At 65.4% G+C, this 17,334-nt stretch overlaps 2 protein-coding genes across 3 annotated transcripts in view; one reads left to right on the plus strand and one right to left on the minus strand.

Annotated features, from left to right (window-relative positions):
- Positions 1-152: 152 nt before the first annotated feature.
- CORO7 (coronin 7) overlaps positions 153-17,334 on the minus strand; it is a 35,160-nt gene continuing 17,978 nt past the window's right edge. Inside the window, exons 10-28 of one of the 2 annotated variants that reach the window (XM_021540791.3) lie at positions 4,287-4,341; positions 4,046-4,103; positions 3,811-3,956; positions 3,296-3,391; positions 3,067-3,219; positions 2,814-2,946; positions 2,561-2,736; positions 2,378-2,486; positions 2,191-2,277; positions 1,956-2,098; positions 1,780-1,884; positions 1,570-1,655; positions 1,355-1,496; positions 1,157-1,246; positions 962-1,078; positions 748-883; positions 550-641; positions 381-467; positions 153-300 (exon numbers count right to left, since the gene is read on the minus strand). In XM_021540791.3, the coding sequence (XP_021396466.3) occupies positions 295-300; positions 381-467; positions 550-641; positions 748-883; positions 962-1,078; positions 1,157-1,246; positions 1,355-1,496; positions 1,570-1,655; positions 1,780-1,884; positions 1,956-2,098; positions 2,191-2,277; positions 2,378-2,486; positions 2,561-2,736; positions 2,814-2,946; positions 3,067-3,219; positions 3,296-3,391; positions 3,811-3,956; positions 4,046-4,103; positions 4,287-4,341 (2,017 nt within the window). In that variant the 3' untranslated portion in view covers positions 153-294. Of the gene's footprint in view, positions 301-380; positions 468-549; positions 642-747; positions 884-961; positions 1,247-1,354; positions 1,497-1,569; positions 1,656-1,779; positions 1,885-1,955; positions 2,099-2,190; positions 2,278-2,377; positions 2,487-2,560; positions 2,737-2,813; positions 2,947-3,066; positions 3,220-3,295; positions 3,392-3,810; positions 3,957-4,045; positions 4,104-4,286; positions 4,342-17,334 lie in introns of both variants that reach the window. The other variant, XM_085592475.1, reaches the window with a different exon arrangement.
- VASN (vasorin) lies at positions 6,580-13,656 on the plus strand. Its single transcript, XM_021540792.4, has 2 exons — positions 6,580-6,665; positions 11,001-13,656. Exon 2 carries the CDS (start codon positions 11,011-11,013, stop codon positions 13,018-13,020), a length of 2,010 nt encoding a protein of 669 aa, XP_021396467.3. The 5' UTR covers positions 6,580-6,665; positions 11,001-11,010; the 3' UTR covers positions 13,021-13,656.

Genomic DNA, 17,334 nt, shown 5'->3' on the forward strand with positions numbered 1-17,334 from the left:
CCCACTGTCGATCCTGTGTCACCCCGAAGCCCGTATCCCCCTGGAGCCTGTCCCTGTGTCGCCCCCGGTCCACATGTCCCCTTGTTCCCTGTGTCTCTCCCATTCCCAGTCCCCGTGTCCCCCCGGTGTCCCAGGATCACGGCAGGACACGGTGCTGGTGCAGCGGCTTTAATAGCGGGTCCTGCCCGCGGGGGGCCCTGCGCCTCCTCCATCTCCTCCTCCTCCTCCTGCTGCTGCTCGTGGTCGCCCCGGGCCGGGTGCGGGGTCCCGGCTCCCCGGGGGCGCGGGTCCAGCCTAGTCCTGCGGGAGGCCGGGGGTGAGCGGCGCGGCGGGGCCGGTGCGACCCGGCCGGGGGTCCTGGGTCCCCCTCCCGCACTCACCCACTCGTCCTCGTCCACGCCCTCGAAGGAGTCCTGGGGCAGCGGGTCGTCCCTGTTGCCCAGCCGGGCCACCATGGCACTGAGGAGCTGTGGGGAGAGGCCGGGCAGAGCCGTGGGGCACAGAGCATCGCCTCCAGACCTGGCGCAGGGTGCTCAGCCCAGAACTCACCTCCTCCTTCTTCTGCTCGTCGGTCTTCTCCTCCAGGTACACAGACGCAGGGACGAACTTCCGAGCGGGAGCCTCTTTGGGGGCCTCGCTCACTGTGGCAGTGGTGTCACCACGGGGCAGGAGGACTCTACCCCATTGACTAAAGCCACCCCAGCCACCCCTGAGGGCCGCGGGTCCTCGCCCAGCCCCTGAACCCACCTGGCAGCATGTCTGCGGGGCGCAGGCTGGCGCGGCGCTGCTGCCCGTCCTGCCCGTCCAGCCACGCACCGGCAGCCAGGGCCGGCTCCCACCACACGCGGGTCGGCGGGTAGAGATCGTCCTGGAAATACTCCTTCTGCGGGGGCAAGGGTGCTCAGGGGGTGCCCTGCCTCCTTCCCCTCCCCAGACACGGCCAGCCCCCCTCGCCTCCTACCTTGACGCGTGGCACGTGGAAAGCCACGGGCTCCAGGGTGCTCTGCCCCAGGCGCAGCGCCCGGGCAAACTCCACCTCCCGCACCTCGCACGCCGTTTTGGGCAGGAAGACGAAGCCCTGGTGGGGTGGGGGATGTGAGTGGGGCCTGGCAGCACAGGTAGGGGCCCAGGGACAGGCAGCGTATCCCCCCTTTACCTTGTGGGGCTCATTGGAGGTGAAGCTGTTGCACTCGAGGAAATAGGGGGGCTCGGGGGTCACTTCATAGAGGAAGACTCTGGTGTCACCCTGGGGATGGAGCGAGATGGGGGCTGTCAGGGGACATGGAGGGTCCCTCTACACTGTGGGGTGCTGTAGGCAGGGAGCCCCACTGTTTTTTGGAGGGCAAGCCCTCACCTTGCCGGTGAGGAAGACGACGCTGGTATCCTCATCGTAAAAGGGCAGGAGGGTGGAAGGGGCCACGTCCAGACCAAGGACAGACAAGGGTCCTTCAGACAGGGCCTGTGCCCGGTACAGGAGGATCCTCCTCTCGCTGCGGCTGTGGGGAGGTGACAGTGAGAGCAAGCAGCGTCCTCGGGGACCCCTGCCCTGGTGTGTGTCCCCCTCTTTACCTGTCAAAGCCGGACACCAGGAGGAAGTCACCACCACAAACCCAAACCAGGCGTGCTCCGCGTCCCCCCTCAGGACCTGGGCCCTCCTGCATGGGGTGAAGGTCACCCTGCTTGCTCCGAGAGAGCTGGGGGTGCAGTCATGTGCCCACAGGGAGGGTTTCCTGCCCACACCCCCAGCTCTCCAGCCTGTCCCCCATGCTGGGATTGTACCTGTTGAGGCTGAGAGCTGCGCCGTGGCTCATAGAGCCGTATCCGTCCATCTTTGCTCACTGTTGCCAGCTTCTTCCCATCCGGGCTCCAAGCCATGCTGAAAATCTGGAGAGACAGACGTTGTGCAAAAGTCCCAAAGTTGCCTCTCAGGTGTCCCTGGATTTGTCATCCCTTACCTGATCCGTGTGTCCCCGCAGGCACAGGACTTCCCGCCCGGCGCTGAGCTCCCAGATCCGCACGGTCATGTCGTAGGAGGAGGAGACCAGGAGATCGGATGCCATGGGGTGGAAGCGGATGGAGTAGATCTTTTCCGTGTGACCTGGTGAGGTTCAGTAGTGCGTGGTTGTCCCCAGCTGTGGGTGCCACCAGGCTGCTTTGTCCCCACTTTGGGGTGCTCAACAGGCCCCTCACCTCGGAGAACGGCTTCAGGCTCCTGCAGGGTCTCCCGCAGCCCTCCCTCAGGGATCCGCCACAGCCGGATCCTGGCGTCCTCACCCGCTGTGCCAGAAGGGACGGGCAGTTGTTAATGGGGTGATCTGGAGTCCCTGGAGCCGGGGGACTCTCCGGGCACACCCGGGCAGGGCTGGCACGCACGTACCGACAGCGAGGCGCCGTGGGTCGAAGGGGTCCCAGGTGAGGTCGGCCACCGCGGCGCCGTTCTGGATGGTGGGCACGGCCGCGTCGGGGAGGCGGCCGGGCTTGGAGAGCTGTGGGCGAGAGCCGGGGGTCACCAGCACGGCACACCCGGCGCCGCGCCGGCCTCCACACCTCCCCGGGGTACCTCGAGCACGGCGATCTGGCCGCCGGCGGAGAGCAGGGGCAGGGCGACGCGCTGCTGGTTGGCGCAGAAGCCGTCGCACTCGCCCGGCGTGGTGAGGCTGAGCCCGCGCAGGTTGGTGAGGTGCTGGTCCCGGTGCAGCGCCCGGCCCTGCGCGTGCCGGAAGCGGGAGCTGGGCCCTGCAGCGGGCGAGGGCCGGGTGAGCGCCCCGAGCCCCACAGCGGGGCACCCCGAGCCCGCCCCGCTGCCCGCTCACCCAAAAGGCTCTGCAGGGACTTCTGGCTGGGGCTGCTGGCAAAGCCACTGGAGGGGCCGGTGCTGGCGGAGAGCGAGGTGGCTGCGCTGCCTGGCGAGGCCAGTGAGGATGGTGAGGAGTAGCCACTGGCTTCCTAGGGGAGAGAAAGACCAGACAGGGGGTGCTGGCACCCTCGCCTTGTCTTGTAGGATGAGGGCAGCAGGGACCCCACCCCTTCAGCGTTCAGTGCACTTTTCCAGCGCCCCATGCTCACACTCTGGTCTGCGTCGGTGTGGCCAGTGTCGGTGTCGGTGTGGCCGGTGTCGGTGTCGGTGTGGCCAGCGTTGGTGGGGCCGGTGCCAGCAATGATGGGGGATGTGAAGGTCTCTGTGGGTCTCCGTGCAGGGTGCAGGCTGACTCTCCCCACCTGCACAGAGCACAGCGGTGAGCATGGGGCAGTGGCAATGCCACCAGCAAGGACACACCCCCCAGATGACACTGACCTGCTGGCTGTCCCCTGCCCACCAGCCTTGGGCATCGGTGGCTGGCAGCATCCCTGTGCAGTCAGGGAACAGATCCTCGTGGAACTCCTGGACAGACTGGGGGAGAGGGGGTGGGGTGAGACAGATGTTCTCAAAATCCCACAGCCTCTGTCCTGCTGCAGCTGGGGCACCTCTGGGCACCCCTAGACACTTTCACACCCAGACCCCACTACCCAGAACCCAGATTTCCTGGCTGAAGTGCCCAACACCCATTGCACAACAGCACCCAGCAGGTGGCACCCAGCTGTCAGCATCCACTCTCCAGCACCCCAATCCTGCACGCAGCGCCCAGCTCCCCAAATCCAGCACCCAGACTCTGCAACCCACCACCACCATCAATGTTTGACCTCCACTCCTGCTCTCCCCAGGCTGGGGACTGGGCTCTCACTGCAGCCAGGTCCTTTTTGTCACCCAGTGCTGGTGAGGTGGCACCCATGAGATGACAGCAGGCACTGACGCCCACAAGGTCCCCTTACCTTGCGTGGCACCAGGTAGCTGACGGGGACGAGGGCGGTGTCAGTGAGCTGCAGGACACGGAGCACCTCGCAGGCCATGACATCCAGGGCCAGGCGTGGCACGGCTGCCAGGCCCCGCGTGCTGCCCTCTGTCCGGCACTGGGTCACTGCGGGACAGGCAGGGTGGCCGTGCTGTGGGTGGCCAGGCAGTGGTGAGTCCCCCAGGGGAGATATGGGTGGGATGGGACCTGCTTACCCTGGGTCAGTGCTGGCTGTGTGGGGGCCACCTCAAAGCAGTACAGGAGGTTTTCTCCCTGGAAAAGAGGTGGTAAGGACAGGGAATGAGCAGGGCTGTAGGAAGCACCCCACTGCACCCACATGCAACCTCCTGTACTCCACTGGTGCACCCACATGTACCAAGCTGCACCTCACAACACCCCCCTGCATCCTCCTGTCCCCCCAGCGCCTCCCTGCACCCCCCAGCCATGGCACCTCACCTTCCCTGCCAGCACCAGCAGTCCCGTGTCGGCGTCATACAGCGGGATGGTCATCCTGCAAGGGAAGAGGGGTGCTGAGCCAGGGGCCCCCGTGGGCACAGCACCCCCATGGATGTGGGGCTGGATGTTGTTCCTCCACTGGTGCACACCCCAAACCCCATCCTGGGGCAGCGTGGGGCAGGATAAGGCCACGCTGCGATGGGAGGGCAGTGCCGTGCCCGGGGGTGCAGGTGCCGGGCCGGTCCCCAGGTGACGACCCTCGCTGTCCCAGCCCGGGCCGACAGGTTGACAGCAGGATGTCACTGCCGCCTGCTTCCAGCCCCGGCTGCGCAGTGCCCAGCCGTGGGGCATCCCGCTCCCTGCCCTGCTCCCGGTGCCCGGCCATGGCACCCGGCCTCACCCGGGGAAGCTCCGGGCCCGCGGGGCTGCCCCGGGGCCAGCCGGGCCGGCTGGGCCAGTTCGGGGCGGCGGTGCCAGCTGCAGCGTGTCCCTGTCCCTGCCCTGCACCCTGCCCCAGAGCGCGCAGGGTGGCCGGAGGGGACCGCAGGGAACCCTCGGTGGCCTGAGGGGACAGCGGTGAGAGGAGCACAGAGACACTCCGTGCCTTCCCTCGGCAGGGCTGGAGGAGGGAGCGCCGCGGGCAGAGACCAAAGGGACAATCTATTACTTTCGGTTGACGTTTCTGTGGCTGTGCCAAGGGGAGGGAGCTGCTCCATGCCATGAAGGGTATCTGCGGGTGGTTTGGCATGGGCCTGCCCCGGAACTGTTGGCACAACCTAGGCAAACACTGCCAGGATGTCCGGGACAGGCACCGGGGTCCCCTGCCAGCAGCATAGATGTGCAGGTCTGGGACTAGGGCACCCTGAGTGCCCGGCTGTCCCAGCCCAGCCCATGCCATCCTCACCATGCCAAACAGGGAGCATTGCTCTGCCGTCACAGGGGCATGCAAGGGCCACCCACTTTCCCCCTGTCCCCTGGGACTCGGTGGCAGAAGCTCTGTGGACACCAGAGGCATGGGGGGGCTGGGATCCCAGGGCACTGGGGCTCATCGGTGCCAGAGTCCCGGGTTACCCTGGGCACAATGGATATGGGAGCCCCTGGGGGTGCCAAGGACACCCAACCCAGCCTTTTTTGTTACCAGGGTCGCCAGGGGTCCCATGGGTGCTGGGGATACAAGGGAGATACTTATACCTGGATCTAGCCCTACACCTGTGTGTACACACACCAGGGGTGCTGGAATCCCAGGGACCCCGGCTCCAGGGAGGCTGAAGGTCCTGGGGGGCCCTGGAGGGTTTGGAAGGTCTGGGAGCTTCCAAATGTCCTGTGGGTCCTGGAGATCCTTGTGACTCTGGGGAATCCTGGGGTCACATGGAGCTCCCAAGAGGTCCCAGAGGTCCTTGTGACTCTGGGGAATCCTGGGGTCATGGGGTCTGGAGGTCCCTGTGGAGGCCTCTGGGATCTTTATGACTCCCATGTCCCAGAGGTCCTGGAGGCACTGGGGGCCACTGACTCAGAGGTCCTGGGTGCCCTGATGGTCCCTGTGACTCTGAGGTCCCAGATGTCCTGGGTATCTCAGGGTTCCCTGTGAATCAGAGATCCTGGATATCCCGAGGGTCCCCGTGACTCCAGGGTCCCGGTGGTCCTGGGCGTCCCGTGGGTCCCCGTGACTCAGAGCTCCTGAATGTCCCAGGGACATTGTGCCTCCAGGGTCCTGACGTGTCCCTGTGACTCCAGGGTCCCAGGTCCTGGATGTCCCAAGGGTCCCCGTGACTCCAGGGTCCTAGAGGTCTTGGATGTCCCAAGGGTCCCCGTGACTCCAGGGTCCCAGAGGTCTTGGATATCCCGGGGGTCCCCGTGACTCCAGGGTCCCGGTGGTCTTGGGTGTCCCGTGGGTCCCCGTGACTCCGGGGTCCCGGTGGTCCTGGGTGTCCCGGGGGTCCTGGGTGTCCCGGGGGTCCCCGTGACTCCGGGGTCCCGGTGGTCCTGGGTGTCCCGGGGGTCCCCGTGACTCCGGGGTCCCGGTGGTCCTGGGTGTCCCGGGGGTCCTGGGTGTCCCGGGGGTCCCCGTGACTCCGGGGTCCCGGTGGTCCTGGGTGTCCCGCGGTCCCCGCGCTCGGGGGGTCCCGGGGGTCCCCGCGGTGCCGCCCCCGTCGGGCCCCAGGTGAGGGGGCGGAGCCTCCGTGGCGGCCGTGCCCCGCCCCGCCCCCTCCGTGCTCCCAGCCAATGGGCGCCCGGCGGGAGGGCAGGCCCCGCCCCCTTGGTTTAAATGCCGCCCCCCGCGCCCGGCGCCGCCAGAGAGGGGAGCGCTCGCCCGGCCGGCGCTGCGCTGCCGCCATGGACTGACCGCCCGCCCCGCACGGCCCCGCACCGCCCGCCACGGTGAGTCCCGCGGCGCCACACCGCCCATACTCCACACGGCCACCGGGGCTCTGTGGGGCGGCAGCCCACGGGCGGGAGGGGGTCTGCCGGGCATCCGCGGGCTCATGGGGCGGGGGGGCCCTGGTGGGCCCGGGCCGGGCCGTGGGACACCCGGTGTGGCCTGTGCACCCGGAGTGACAGAGTGTCACCGGGGCCTCGGCTGAGGGTCGGCATGGCCTGCTGCCTGCGAGGCCTCAGCTGAGCCAGGGGCACCCGGCTGGCCCCTGCCTCGGCTGATGTAGGGCCTCGGCTGGGCTGGGGTGGTGCCACTGCAGTGGGCTGGGACGGGTTCACAGAAGGCTCTCACTTCCCTGTCCCTGCCGCATGTTTTGCCATGGGATGCGCTGGGGTCTGCCCCTGGGATCCTGGTCTGGTGCTGCATCCATCACGGGCAAGGGGAGGGATGTATTTGGGGCTGACATGGAGCATGGCTCCATCCGGCATGGCCAGGTGGCAGTGAAGCGCTCTGCCAGCAGAAGGGCTCCAGACCCACACGGGACCAGCATGGTGTTGGGCCATGCTCGCTCTGTCCTGGCAGATGTGATGGCTGGGCTCTCCTGCTGGCGTCAGGCAGCGGTGGGAGCTACTGGCAGCAGTGTCCACCACCACCCCCTTCAATGGAGGGCTTGGCTGGGGTGGGGTTTGGCTGCCCTTGTTCTGCTTGTCTTCAGGGGCTGCTTCTGGTGTCACTGACCTGCTCTGGGGCCAAGTGGGTCCCCACGCGGTGGCGACAAGGGTTTCCCTGTGGCTGGCACAGAGGGATGGGTGCCAGCAGGGTCACCGGCCAGCCTGGCACCGGGAGACATGGATACCCCACCGCTGCTTCTGCTGCCAGCTGCCCGCACACTTCATTGTCACCTGGCGTGAGTTCTGAGGTTGCTGGCGCCTGTCACCCTCTTTCGGTGTGACTTTGGGCCACTGTGGGGTAAATGTCCCTTTCCGTGTCTGGTTCCCTCCCAGGCTGGCAACAGCCACAGGAGCCAACACATGCCAGCAGAGATGCTCCAGTTCTGAGACTCTTCCCAGCCAGATCCCCCCAGTAACATCCCCCCATACACCTACCCTTGCCAGCGTGCCCCACACCCACAGGTCTCATCCAGCTGGGGCTGGGGCGGCCGGACTGCCCTGGCCCAGCTGTGCCTCTGCCCACACGGCGCTGGGCAGTGCCGCCACCAGGGATGACACTAATGACTGTTTTCCCCCGCCACGCCGAGGCCGGGTGGCCCTGTCGCAAGCGCCGCCTGCCCGGCTGGCTCTGCCGGAGGGACGCGCACGAGGAAGCGCTCGGGGACAGCCGCGGCCGCCCCAGTCACTCCGGAGGAATCTGCCCGTGCCGCCCGGGCCACGCGTGGCACCATCGCCGGCCTCCTCCCACCCTCCGCCGGCGTTCCGGCTCCTCCCGAGGCGGTTTGGCTGCCGGCAGAGCGGCTCTGCTGGTTTTTCTCCTTGCCGGCACCTGAGATGGGGAGCGCGGCCGGGTCAAAGGGGCAGGAGCGGGGATGGAGGGGCTGGCGACTGCTCCGGGGAATGCAATAACCAGGCCTGCATTCCTGCGGGGCTGCTGCGGAAACTTTAATTAAATCGGGAGGGGAGCGGGAGGAGGTGGGAGCTGCGGCGGCGCAGGGTGGGTTGAAGGGGAGGAGGATTAAGGGCTTAATTCTGCACATCCCCCCGGCCGGCTCGGGGGAGGCGGCACGTGCTGACATCGGCTTGTTTTGAGGGGTGTAAGGCAGGGGAGGAGCATCTGCATCCCCCCTGGCAGAGGCACTGTGTCCCTCCCTGTCACCGCACACTGCAGGGCCCCCGTCCTTCCTGCTCTGGTGCCACCGACCAAGGTGGCAGCCCACGGGCCAGCAACAACGCTGGCTTTGTTTGTCCTCGCTTGCCGGTGCGGGAAGGAACATCCCGGCTGTGCCTGCTTCCCGGAGGTTCCCAAGCAGAGAAAGGCAGGGACTCTGCAGCTCCTCCAGCCTGTCCTGCACAGGTGTCACCCTGCAGTGTGGCATCGGCCTCGTCCTTAAAAACAGGAGGCGGGTGCAAAGCCGGGCATCCCCTGCCGAGTGCCAGCCCCGGGCGGGCAGCGGGGCGGCCCAGCCGGGGGGCTGCAGGCGGGGAAGGGGGTGACACGGCACTCCCACCCCAGCAGGCTGGCAGGGGAAGGCTGAGCCGGGACCGGGGGAATCTGAGCCCAGATTCTCCCCGCAGCCGGAAAATATGAATAATTCGGCAAATATCTGCGGTGCAGGCGCGGGGGAGCCCAGCCAAGGCAGCAGCAGGCTGCTGGCAGGGCGGCCCCAACACCTCCAGCAGAAACGGGGCCCCCTCTCCGCCCTTGGGGACCCTGCCAGGAGCTGGGGAAGCTGTTCCCCTGCCCCCCCGGTTCTGGGGGTGTCCTGGGCTGGGGTGACTCCTCTCTGCCTTGAAGCACCATGGTGCCGGGGAGGCGGCGCGGGCGGGATGTTGGCGTGTGCCGGCGGAGCGGGCGATGCCGAGGGGCCGTGCCAGCCTGCCCGGCGCTCGTGGCCGGGCGCGGATCGCGGCCGTGGCCGGGCTGGCCGAACCTGCCCGGAGCCGGGAGCCTGGCAGACGGGGAGGAAATGCCAGCGTAATTAAAGGGACGAGAGAGACTTGGAGTCAGCAGCTGGTTGCAGCACGGGACACGTCAGCGAAACCCGACCCTGGCATTGCAAAACCAGCCCCGGCCCCGCCAGCATCCCGCAGTCCTGGCCCCGCTCGGGCGCTGCCCACCCGGGCGGGCTGGCACTGCCGTGGCACCGCTGGCATGAGAGCACCCTGCACCCGGGGCTCTGGATGCTGGAGCCACCTCGAAGGGTGCTGGGTCTGTCCCCAGCCCCAAACAGCACTTCACAGGGTCTCTGTGTTGTGTTTTCAACTCTGCTGGCAGCCTGACTGTGATGTGGGGTGCAGGGGTACCCGACACTGGTGAGGGGGCTGGGGGCTGAGCTGGGCTTGCTGGGGAGGGGATGCAATGATGGTGACCCTTGGGTGACAGTGACCTCTTGGATGTGGCACAGCTCCTCCCCAGTGTCAGGGGCTGACGGCACGGGTCATGTCAGGGCAGGGCCAGCCAGGCCAAGTGACTCAGGCGGTTGTGGTGACCCTGCCCAGCCGTGGGCTCACCCCACCCTGGGGGGGGCGGCTCGGGAAGAGCAAGGACAGAGCTGGCCGCAGTGTTAACCCTGTCCAACACCCCGGCAGGGGGATGAGAGGACACAGCACAGGTCCAGACCCTCCTGGCGCTGGATGTGTTGTCCCTGCGTCGGCAGCACGTGCTGCTGTGTGACCTGCAGCCCCCCACACACAGCGGGGCCCCTTGTGAGCCGCAGGGGGGGCGTTTGCCTGGAGCTCCGACAGCTCTCAGCAGGGAGGAGGTGGCAACAGAAGGGGCTGGGGAAGGGTTTGCCTCTTTCTTGCCCAGGGATCCTTCTCTGCCACCTCCCCCTGACCCTGAGATGGAGTGGCAGGAGATTGTGAGTCTCTGGCCCAGCCTAGTGTCATTAAAAGGGCTGAAAGATGGGGCTAAGAGAGGAGCCCTTTGGGACATTGACAGCAGCTGTGACATCTGCCAGGGCATCCATGGGGAGCTGGAGTTGGGGTGGTTACAGCCTTGGTCACCCCAGAGCCTCCTCCCTCCATCCCTACTGACTCAGTCCTCAAGGGACAGGGGCACAGCCCACAGTGCTGAGAACAGTAAGGTGATCCGTGAGGACAGGGGCTGAGTGGGGGTGAATATGAACCCCTGGACTCTGTGGGGACACAAATGGCTCCTCCAGCCCCAATCTCTGTGCCCCTGTCCCCAAGAGGGGTTGCTGTTGCCGGTGCTCTGGGCAGGAACAGCCCCCAAGGGTGCAGCTGCTGGACGGCAGCACAAGCAAAGGGTTAAGCTGAGCTCTACTCAGGGGAGGCCGGCCAGGCTCCCACCCCTTCCCGGTGCTCTGATTCTCGTCCCCTGTGTTTGATTTGCACCCTGCTGAGCAGCTGGGGAGGTTGGGGCCCTTGTGAGTACTGGGAAAGGTCTTGGTGCTCCACCGAAGACAGCCCCAATACCAGTGGGACGTGTCTCATGGCAGAGCCTGGGGTGTGCAAAGGTACCACATCCCCAAATCCGGGGGGATCTGGGGAGGGGAGAGCATGGAGCTGGGATGGGCAGCCCCTGTGCTGGTGGGTAGTCCAGGAGGCAGAGTGGGGTTCAGAGGTGCCCCACAACCCTGCTAGCTCTGGGTACCCTGCAGCAGGGCCCATCCCCTAACCCTGACTGTGCTCGTCTCTCCGCAGAGCTGACACCATGAACCAGCTGATCCTTTGCACACTGCTCCTCTTGGCCGGTGGGGAGCTGGTCAGGGCATGTCCTGCAGGCTGTCAGTGCCATGACCCCAAGACAATCCTGTGTGCAGCCAGGCGGGGCCAGACAGTGCCCCAGGGGCTGCCCCCCAGCACCCTCTCCCTCTATGTCTTTGAGAATGGCATCACAACGCTCACTGAGGACAGCTTTGCAGGGCTGCCCGCCCTCCAGCTCCTGGACCTCTCACAAAACAAGATCACCAGCATCCAGAGAAACATCTTCCAGCCCCTGACGGAGCTCGTCAACTTGGACTTGTCCTCCAACCAGCTGCAGGAGATCACCAATGAGACCTTCCATGGTCTGCGGCTGCTGGAACGGCTCTACCTGCAGAGGAACAGCATCCAGCACATCCACGCTGCTGCCTTTGACACGCTGGAGAATCTGCTGGAGCTAAAGCTGCAGAACAACCAGCTCAGGGCTGTGCCTCCACTCGACCTGCCCAACCTCCTGCTGCTGGACATCAGCAGGAACAAGATCCCTGCCATTGCACCAGGGGCTTTCCATGCCGTCAGCATTGAGTCCCTGAAGATCGCAGGGCTGGGCCTGACGAGTTTAAATGAGGAGCTCTTCCAGGTCCAAAACAACCTCCACGAGCTGGACATCTCTGACAACCTGCTGGAGCGCGTGCCAGCGGTGCTGCGGCGCCTGGGCAGCCTCACCAGGCTCAGCCTGGCCGGCAACGCCCGCATCTCCCAGCTGCCAGCTGAGGACTTCCAGAGCCTCCACAACCTCCAGGAGCTGGACATCAGCAACCTCAACATCAACACCATCCCTCGGGATTTCTCCGGCTTCTTCCCCAGGCTGCGGGCCGTGACGGCTGCCGGCAACCCCTTCAACTGTATCTGCCAGATGAGCTGGCTGGTGCAGTGGGTCAACACCAGTGGTGTGGTCCTGCGGCGCCCTGAGGAGACGCGCTGCCACTTCCCCCCAAAAAACTCCGGCAAGCTCCTCCACCACCTGCAGTACACTGACTTTGGCTGCCCCACCACCACCCCCACGCCCACCACACCCCGCACAACCACGCTGCCACCGCCTGCGCCGCTGCCCAGCACCCACCACCCGCCGCCACCCCCCAGCACCGCTGCACCCACCCTGAGGCCCAGAGAGCCCCAGGGCAGCTCCACCTTGGTGCCCTTCAGCGGCACCCCGGCCCCCACCAGCCCCCCAGCGCCCATCTGTCCCCCCCGCACGTGTCTGAACGGTGGCACCTGCCACCTGGGTGCCCAGAACCTCCTGGAGTGCCTGTGCCCCGCGGGCTTCAGTGGCGTGTACTGCGAGGTGGAGGCGAGGGGAACGACGGCAGCCCCGGGCACGCCGGCCCTGCCACCTGCACAGCGGGTCAGCATCGCCCAGGTGGGCAGCACCTCCCTCAAAGTGGACCTGCACAACTACATCCAGTCCAAGGCGCAGCTGAAGGGCATCCGCCTGAGCTACCGGAACCTGTCGGGGCCGGACAAGCGGCCGGTGATGCTGCGCTTGCCGGCCTCGCTCTCCGAGTACACGGTGCGGGCGCTGAAACCCAACTGCACCTACCGCATCTGCATCGGGGCGCTGGGGGAGCTCCCCAAGGAGGAGCACTGCGCCGAGGCACACACCCTGCCCCTCAGCCTGCAGCAGCACTCCCCTGTCACCCAGAGCCAGGACCCCAACCTCGCCCTGATCCTCGTCCCTGCGCTGGCTGCCATGCTGCTGCTGCTGGTGGTGGTCACCGCCGCCATGTACTACTGCCGGCACCGCCGCGCCAAGGCGCACGCCGGCGCCGGGGTGGACAGCGGCCCACTGGAGCTGGAAGGGGTGAAAGCCTGCCTGGAAAATGGGGATTTGAGCAGCCACGGCTGCAAGGTGCCAGAGGCAGCGATGCTTTCTGGCGGCTCTGAGTGCGAGGTGCCGCTCATGCAGTCGCACTACCCCAGCAACAACAACACCCCAGGGCTCAAACCCTCCTACTTTTGAACCCACAGGGCTTCCAGAGCCCTGGACGCAGGAGGGCTGAGCTCCAGCGGCACACCTGGCCATGTCCCTCTGGGATACGGATTGGCGAGGAGCTGACTGAACTGAGGCAGTAACCCCCCATCCCACAACGTGCAATTTCCGAGAGGCTGCCACGCTTTGGGAGGAGACACCAATTTTACTGCTCTGTGCCTTGGTTTCTGTGACTCTACCTAGAACGTGGTTAGCGGAAGAGAAGGGGGGGTTAATTTGGGGGTTGGGGGGCTTTTTTTAGCTCCTGCTAAAGAGAAAGCTGCTGTGACTGGGCTGAGGGAAGCCCACGTGCTGGTAACAAGGGTCCTTCAGCAGAGCACGGCCCATGACTCGACTCCCTGGAAGCTTGATGTGAGCATTACGGCCCGGCCGAGGTGCTGGGACCCTCGGGACACCCCGGGCCAAAGGAAGAGCCGAGCAGGCAAACCGGGAATTGAAGCTTTAAGAACTCAGAGAGAATATTTATACATCATTATTTCCCATTTCTTCTGGGAAAACTTTTTTTAGTACAGGTTTGTGTACATCTCTTTTGTAAGGCAGATCAGAAGGGTGTCTTTTTGTAAAAAAAAAAAAACAACAAAATAATTAAAATAACAACAACAAAAAGTTCTGTGCAGCCCTGAGCACCTCGGCAGGCACTGCCCATTGCAGGCAGGGGTGTGGGCAGCGCCCGCGTCCCCTGCAGAGGAGCGGGAAGGTCAGCTGTGTCCTCCCGTTGTTGTTGGCGAGCACCGGGGTGAGTCAGGCCAAGGGAGGGGGGAGTTTTCCCGACTCCAGGCGTTTTTACCCCTAGGGCGCTGCCCCCCACCTCGGGCGCTGGGGAGGTGTTCCCAAAACAGAGGCCACGGGGTTCAAATCAGCCCCTGCCCTGTGCATCATCCAGCCTTACTTCATCCCTCCCTGCCTGCCAGATGGCTGCGGGGCCAGCTGCGGGACAAACAGCCCAGCCCAACCTCCTGACGTCACCCGCGGCGGCACCGGGACCCCCAAATCGCCCGTGACAAGTGTCAGCCTGCGTGGCCCCCCGGGCCGGGGGCCGCAGCCGGAGCCCCGCTGCCCGGCCCCAGAGCAGCCGCTTTTGTGCGCTGGCCCTGGCGGGGTGGGAGCCGACACTCGGCAGGTTCCCGCTGCCAAGTGGTTTCTGCTCCAACCCTCTGGTTTTAATCGTTTTCCAATCCTTTATCTTTCGGGCTGGAATTTTCCAGGTTGGGGCCCTGCCCGCCGAGGTATGTTTGATTTGGAGAGAATGAGCGCAGCGCGGGGCCGAAGCCGAGGGTCACCGCCGTGCCGCTCCGGGCCGGCCGCTCCGCCGCAGGCCTCGGCCCTGACCCCCGGCCCCTCGGTGCCGCTCGCCCGGGGCAGGGAGCGGCTCTGGATGCAATTAGGGGCGCGGGGCGTCGGCGGGGCCGTCTGGCGCAGCCCCCTGGCTCCCAGGTGGGCTTCCGGCAGGGCTGGCTCCCATTAGGACCGGCGCAGCGGCAGCAGGGGCCCCTCGCCGGCGCGGGCGGCTCGCTGCGATGGCCACGCTCGCCCGCTCAAAGGGCCCATTGTGGTCCTCTCCCCACAGATTTTTCAAATTAACATCCCAAATTCCTCCCAAAATTGCTGCTGTGTAAATATTTTCACTGCGAGCTTTGTATATTTTCCAGCCTCGCGAGGAGGAGAGAAGAAAAGTCCCTGGCAGAGCCGCGGCCTCGTGCCGGGTGCCCCCGGCCGGCCGCCGCCACAGCCCCCCGAGCCCTGGCGTGTCCCCACGGTGGCACTGGCGTCAGGACCCTCCAGCCCCTCCTGGCTCCTCACTTCCCTGCTCCTTTGCCTCCACGATGTGCCCTTCCCCTAACAAAGCCTATTTCCCCACTTGCAAGTAGCTGAAGGTTTGCAGGGGACCCCCCCATGCCAAGTGTGTGCTGGGGACCCCTTGGCACATCAGCTGATCCCATTGTTCTGGAGGGGCTTCCAACAGCTCCGGAGTGAGGGAGCTCCAGTGGAGATGCCAGGAGGGCAGAAGCAAAGTTAGGGCTCAGCTTTGGCAGGTGCAGCACCCCTGTGACACCCTGGGCCAGAGATTTTTGGGGTGCTGGCTGCACAAGGGGGCCAGCAGGGCTCAGCCTTGGCACGGAGGTGATGGGGATGCTACAGCCAAGGCAGGGCTTGGCCCCGACCCACAGCCACATCTGCACCCAGGCAGCCCTGCGGGACAGCAGCAGTGCCCAAAGTGGGACTGTCCAGCCCCTGTGGCTTCCTGAATCCCAGCACAAAATTCCCCTGGCCACTGCCAGCCCCGTCGCACGCCAAGAGCCACTCCAAGAGCGGCACATCGTGCGGCGCTGCTAATTCCTGCGAGCTGAATCAGCGCCGACAAGGATTGCAAAACCCCCTGAAATGGACCCAAAACAAATCTCTCTCTCTGTGCGATCCAGCGGGGCCGGTAAGCGAGAGCCCCGGCCAGAGCCACCAGCAGGATGGGGGCTCGGCAGGGAGCCACAACGGGAGGAGCCGCCGGCTTCACCAGGGCAAATCCTGCCTGCACCCTGATGTGGCAAGGCTGGAGGGCTCTGGTCTCCCAGAAATCACCCCTGGTCCCAGGCATGACCCCAGGTCCCTTGGGTCCCCCAGGTCCCCAGGTCTGGAGCAGAGCCCCGAGGGGTCATGGCTTGGTGCCAGGGGTCTGGATGCCCAATCTCAGGCGTGTGCCCATCACACTGACCCCAGTGCTGCCAGGAAGAGCTTTGGAGCTCATCATCTTCCCGCAAAGCTGGGGAGGCCAGGAGCACCGTGTGGCCGAGGCTGTGGCTCATCTGGGAGTGATTTGGGCGCTGCCATCCCGCCCCAGCGCTCGGCTATTTTTACCCAGTGGAATTACGGGACAGGCGACATGGGATGGGTGGTTGCCTCACCTTAACCCCTGCATGTGGCTGCCCATGGGGATGGGTCCCACTGGGGTGACAACTGATGGGGTGGAGTGGCCTCTCCCCTTCCTTGTGTCTGAAGGTGGGGCAGGAAAAACTCTTTCCCACTGATGGCAAGCACATGTCAACCCAGGCATCTCTGGGATCTGCAGGGCGATGAGGACAGGAATGGACCTGGCCTGCTCAGGGTTCTTCCTGCTGGGGTGGGTTTTTTCAGAGACCCTCAAAACACCTACCATGACCCAAAAGGGCTACTGAGCCCCAGGAGAAAGCAGTGCAGAGGATGCCAGGCAGGACAAGAGCAGGTCCCATTCCAGCTGGTATGTGGGGAGAGGTTGCAGGGAGACAGTGGGAACGTGTGCCTCGGTGGTGTTGGGTGCCCTGCTGCTGGGAGATGTCAGGGCTGCAAGCCTGACCCCGGGAGCTGTCTCAGCCACAGGCTTTGGCAGGGGCAGGGGTGGGTGTAAGGGACTAAGTCCCCCTGGGCAGTGCCCCCAGGGGACCACCTGGGCCCCTCCATATCCTGCTCCAGCGCTGGGGGAGCCAAACAGCCCCAGATCCCTCCACAAACATCCTGCTGTGCCAACTCCCTGCTACAGACAGGTCCCAGCACCAGCACCTCCTGGCTCTGTCAGACTTTGTATCGTGAAGGGTGGTGAGGATCCAGCTGTCCCCATCCCTCAGCCCCACCACCATCCCACCCTGGAGGGACATGCCCACTGTTGGAACACACCACGGGGACCTCTGCTGACCCAGTCATCTCTTCCCTACTGATCCAGCCCTAGCCCTGAGCCGTGGCACCCCAGCCTCCCTGGGGACGTTTTCAGGACGTTGAAAGAAGCGGTGATGCAAGGAAGCCGCTGCTCTCCTGTCACCATGGTGGTGACAGTCCTGTCCCCAGGCAGTGCTGCGCTGGCCGCCGGGCGTGCGGCAGCGGGGTCTGGTCGGTGACCCCAAGTTGGAGCTGGTAACCCAACCCCGCTGGTGCTGGTTACAATTTAGGGCAACAATGACCTATTGAGGCCCCTTCCTGGCTCCTGCCCTGCTGCTCCTTGATCTAATTAAAGGGGGCCAGGCAGGGACAAAACCCGAGCTGAAGGTACAGCAGGTACGCAGGGGTGGCACACTGAGGACCAAGATGCAGAGAGGGGCCATGGCCACCTGCACCTCCCACCTCGTGTTCCCTCAGCATCTGGGCATTGGTGGGGTCAGCTCTTAAGCATGGCCCTGACATGCTTTGAAAATGATGTTTGCGTGGTCAGCAGTATCTCACGTACCCAGGATTTGGGAAAGAGAACCCCCAAATGGCCCATGCTGATGTGGAGGTCCATGGGGCCGGTGCCTCCCACTCTCTGCCCTCTTCCAGGGATGCTGG

Source organism: Lonchura striata, chromosome 14 (assembly GCF_050655825.1).
Source record: "Lonchura striata isolate lonStrDom1 chromosome 14, ASM5065582v1, whole genome shotgun sequence".
NCBI lineage: Eukaryota > Metazoa > Chordata > Aves > Passeriformes > Estrildidae > Lonchura > Lonchura striata.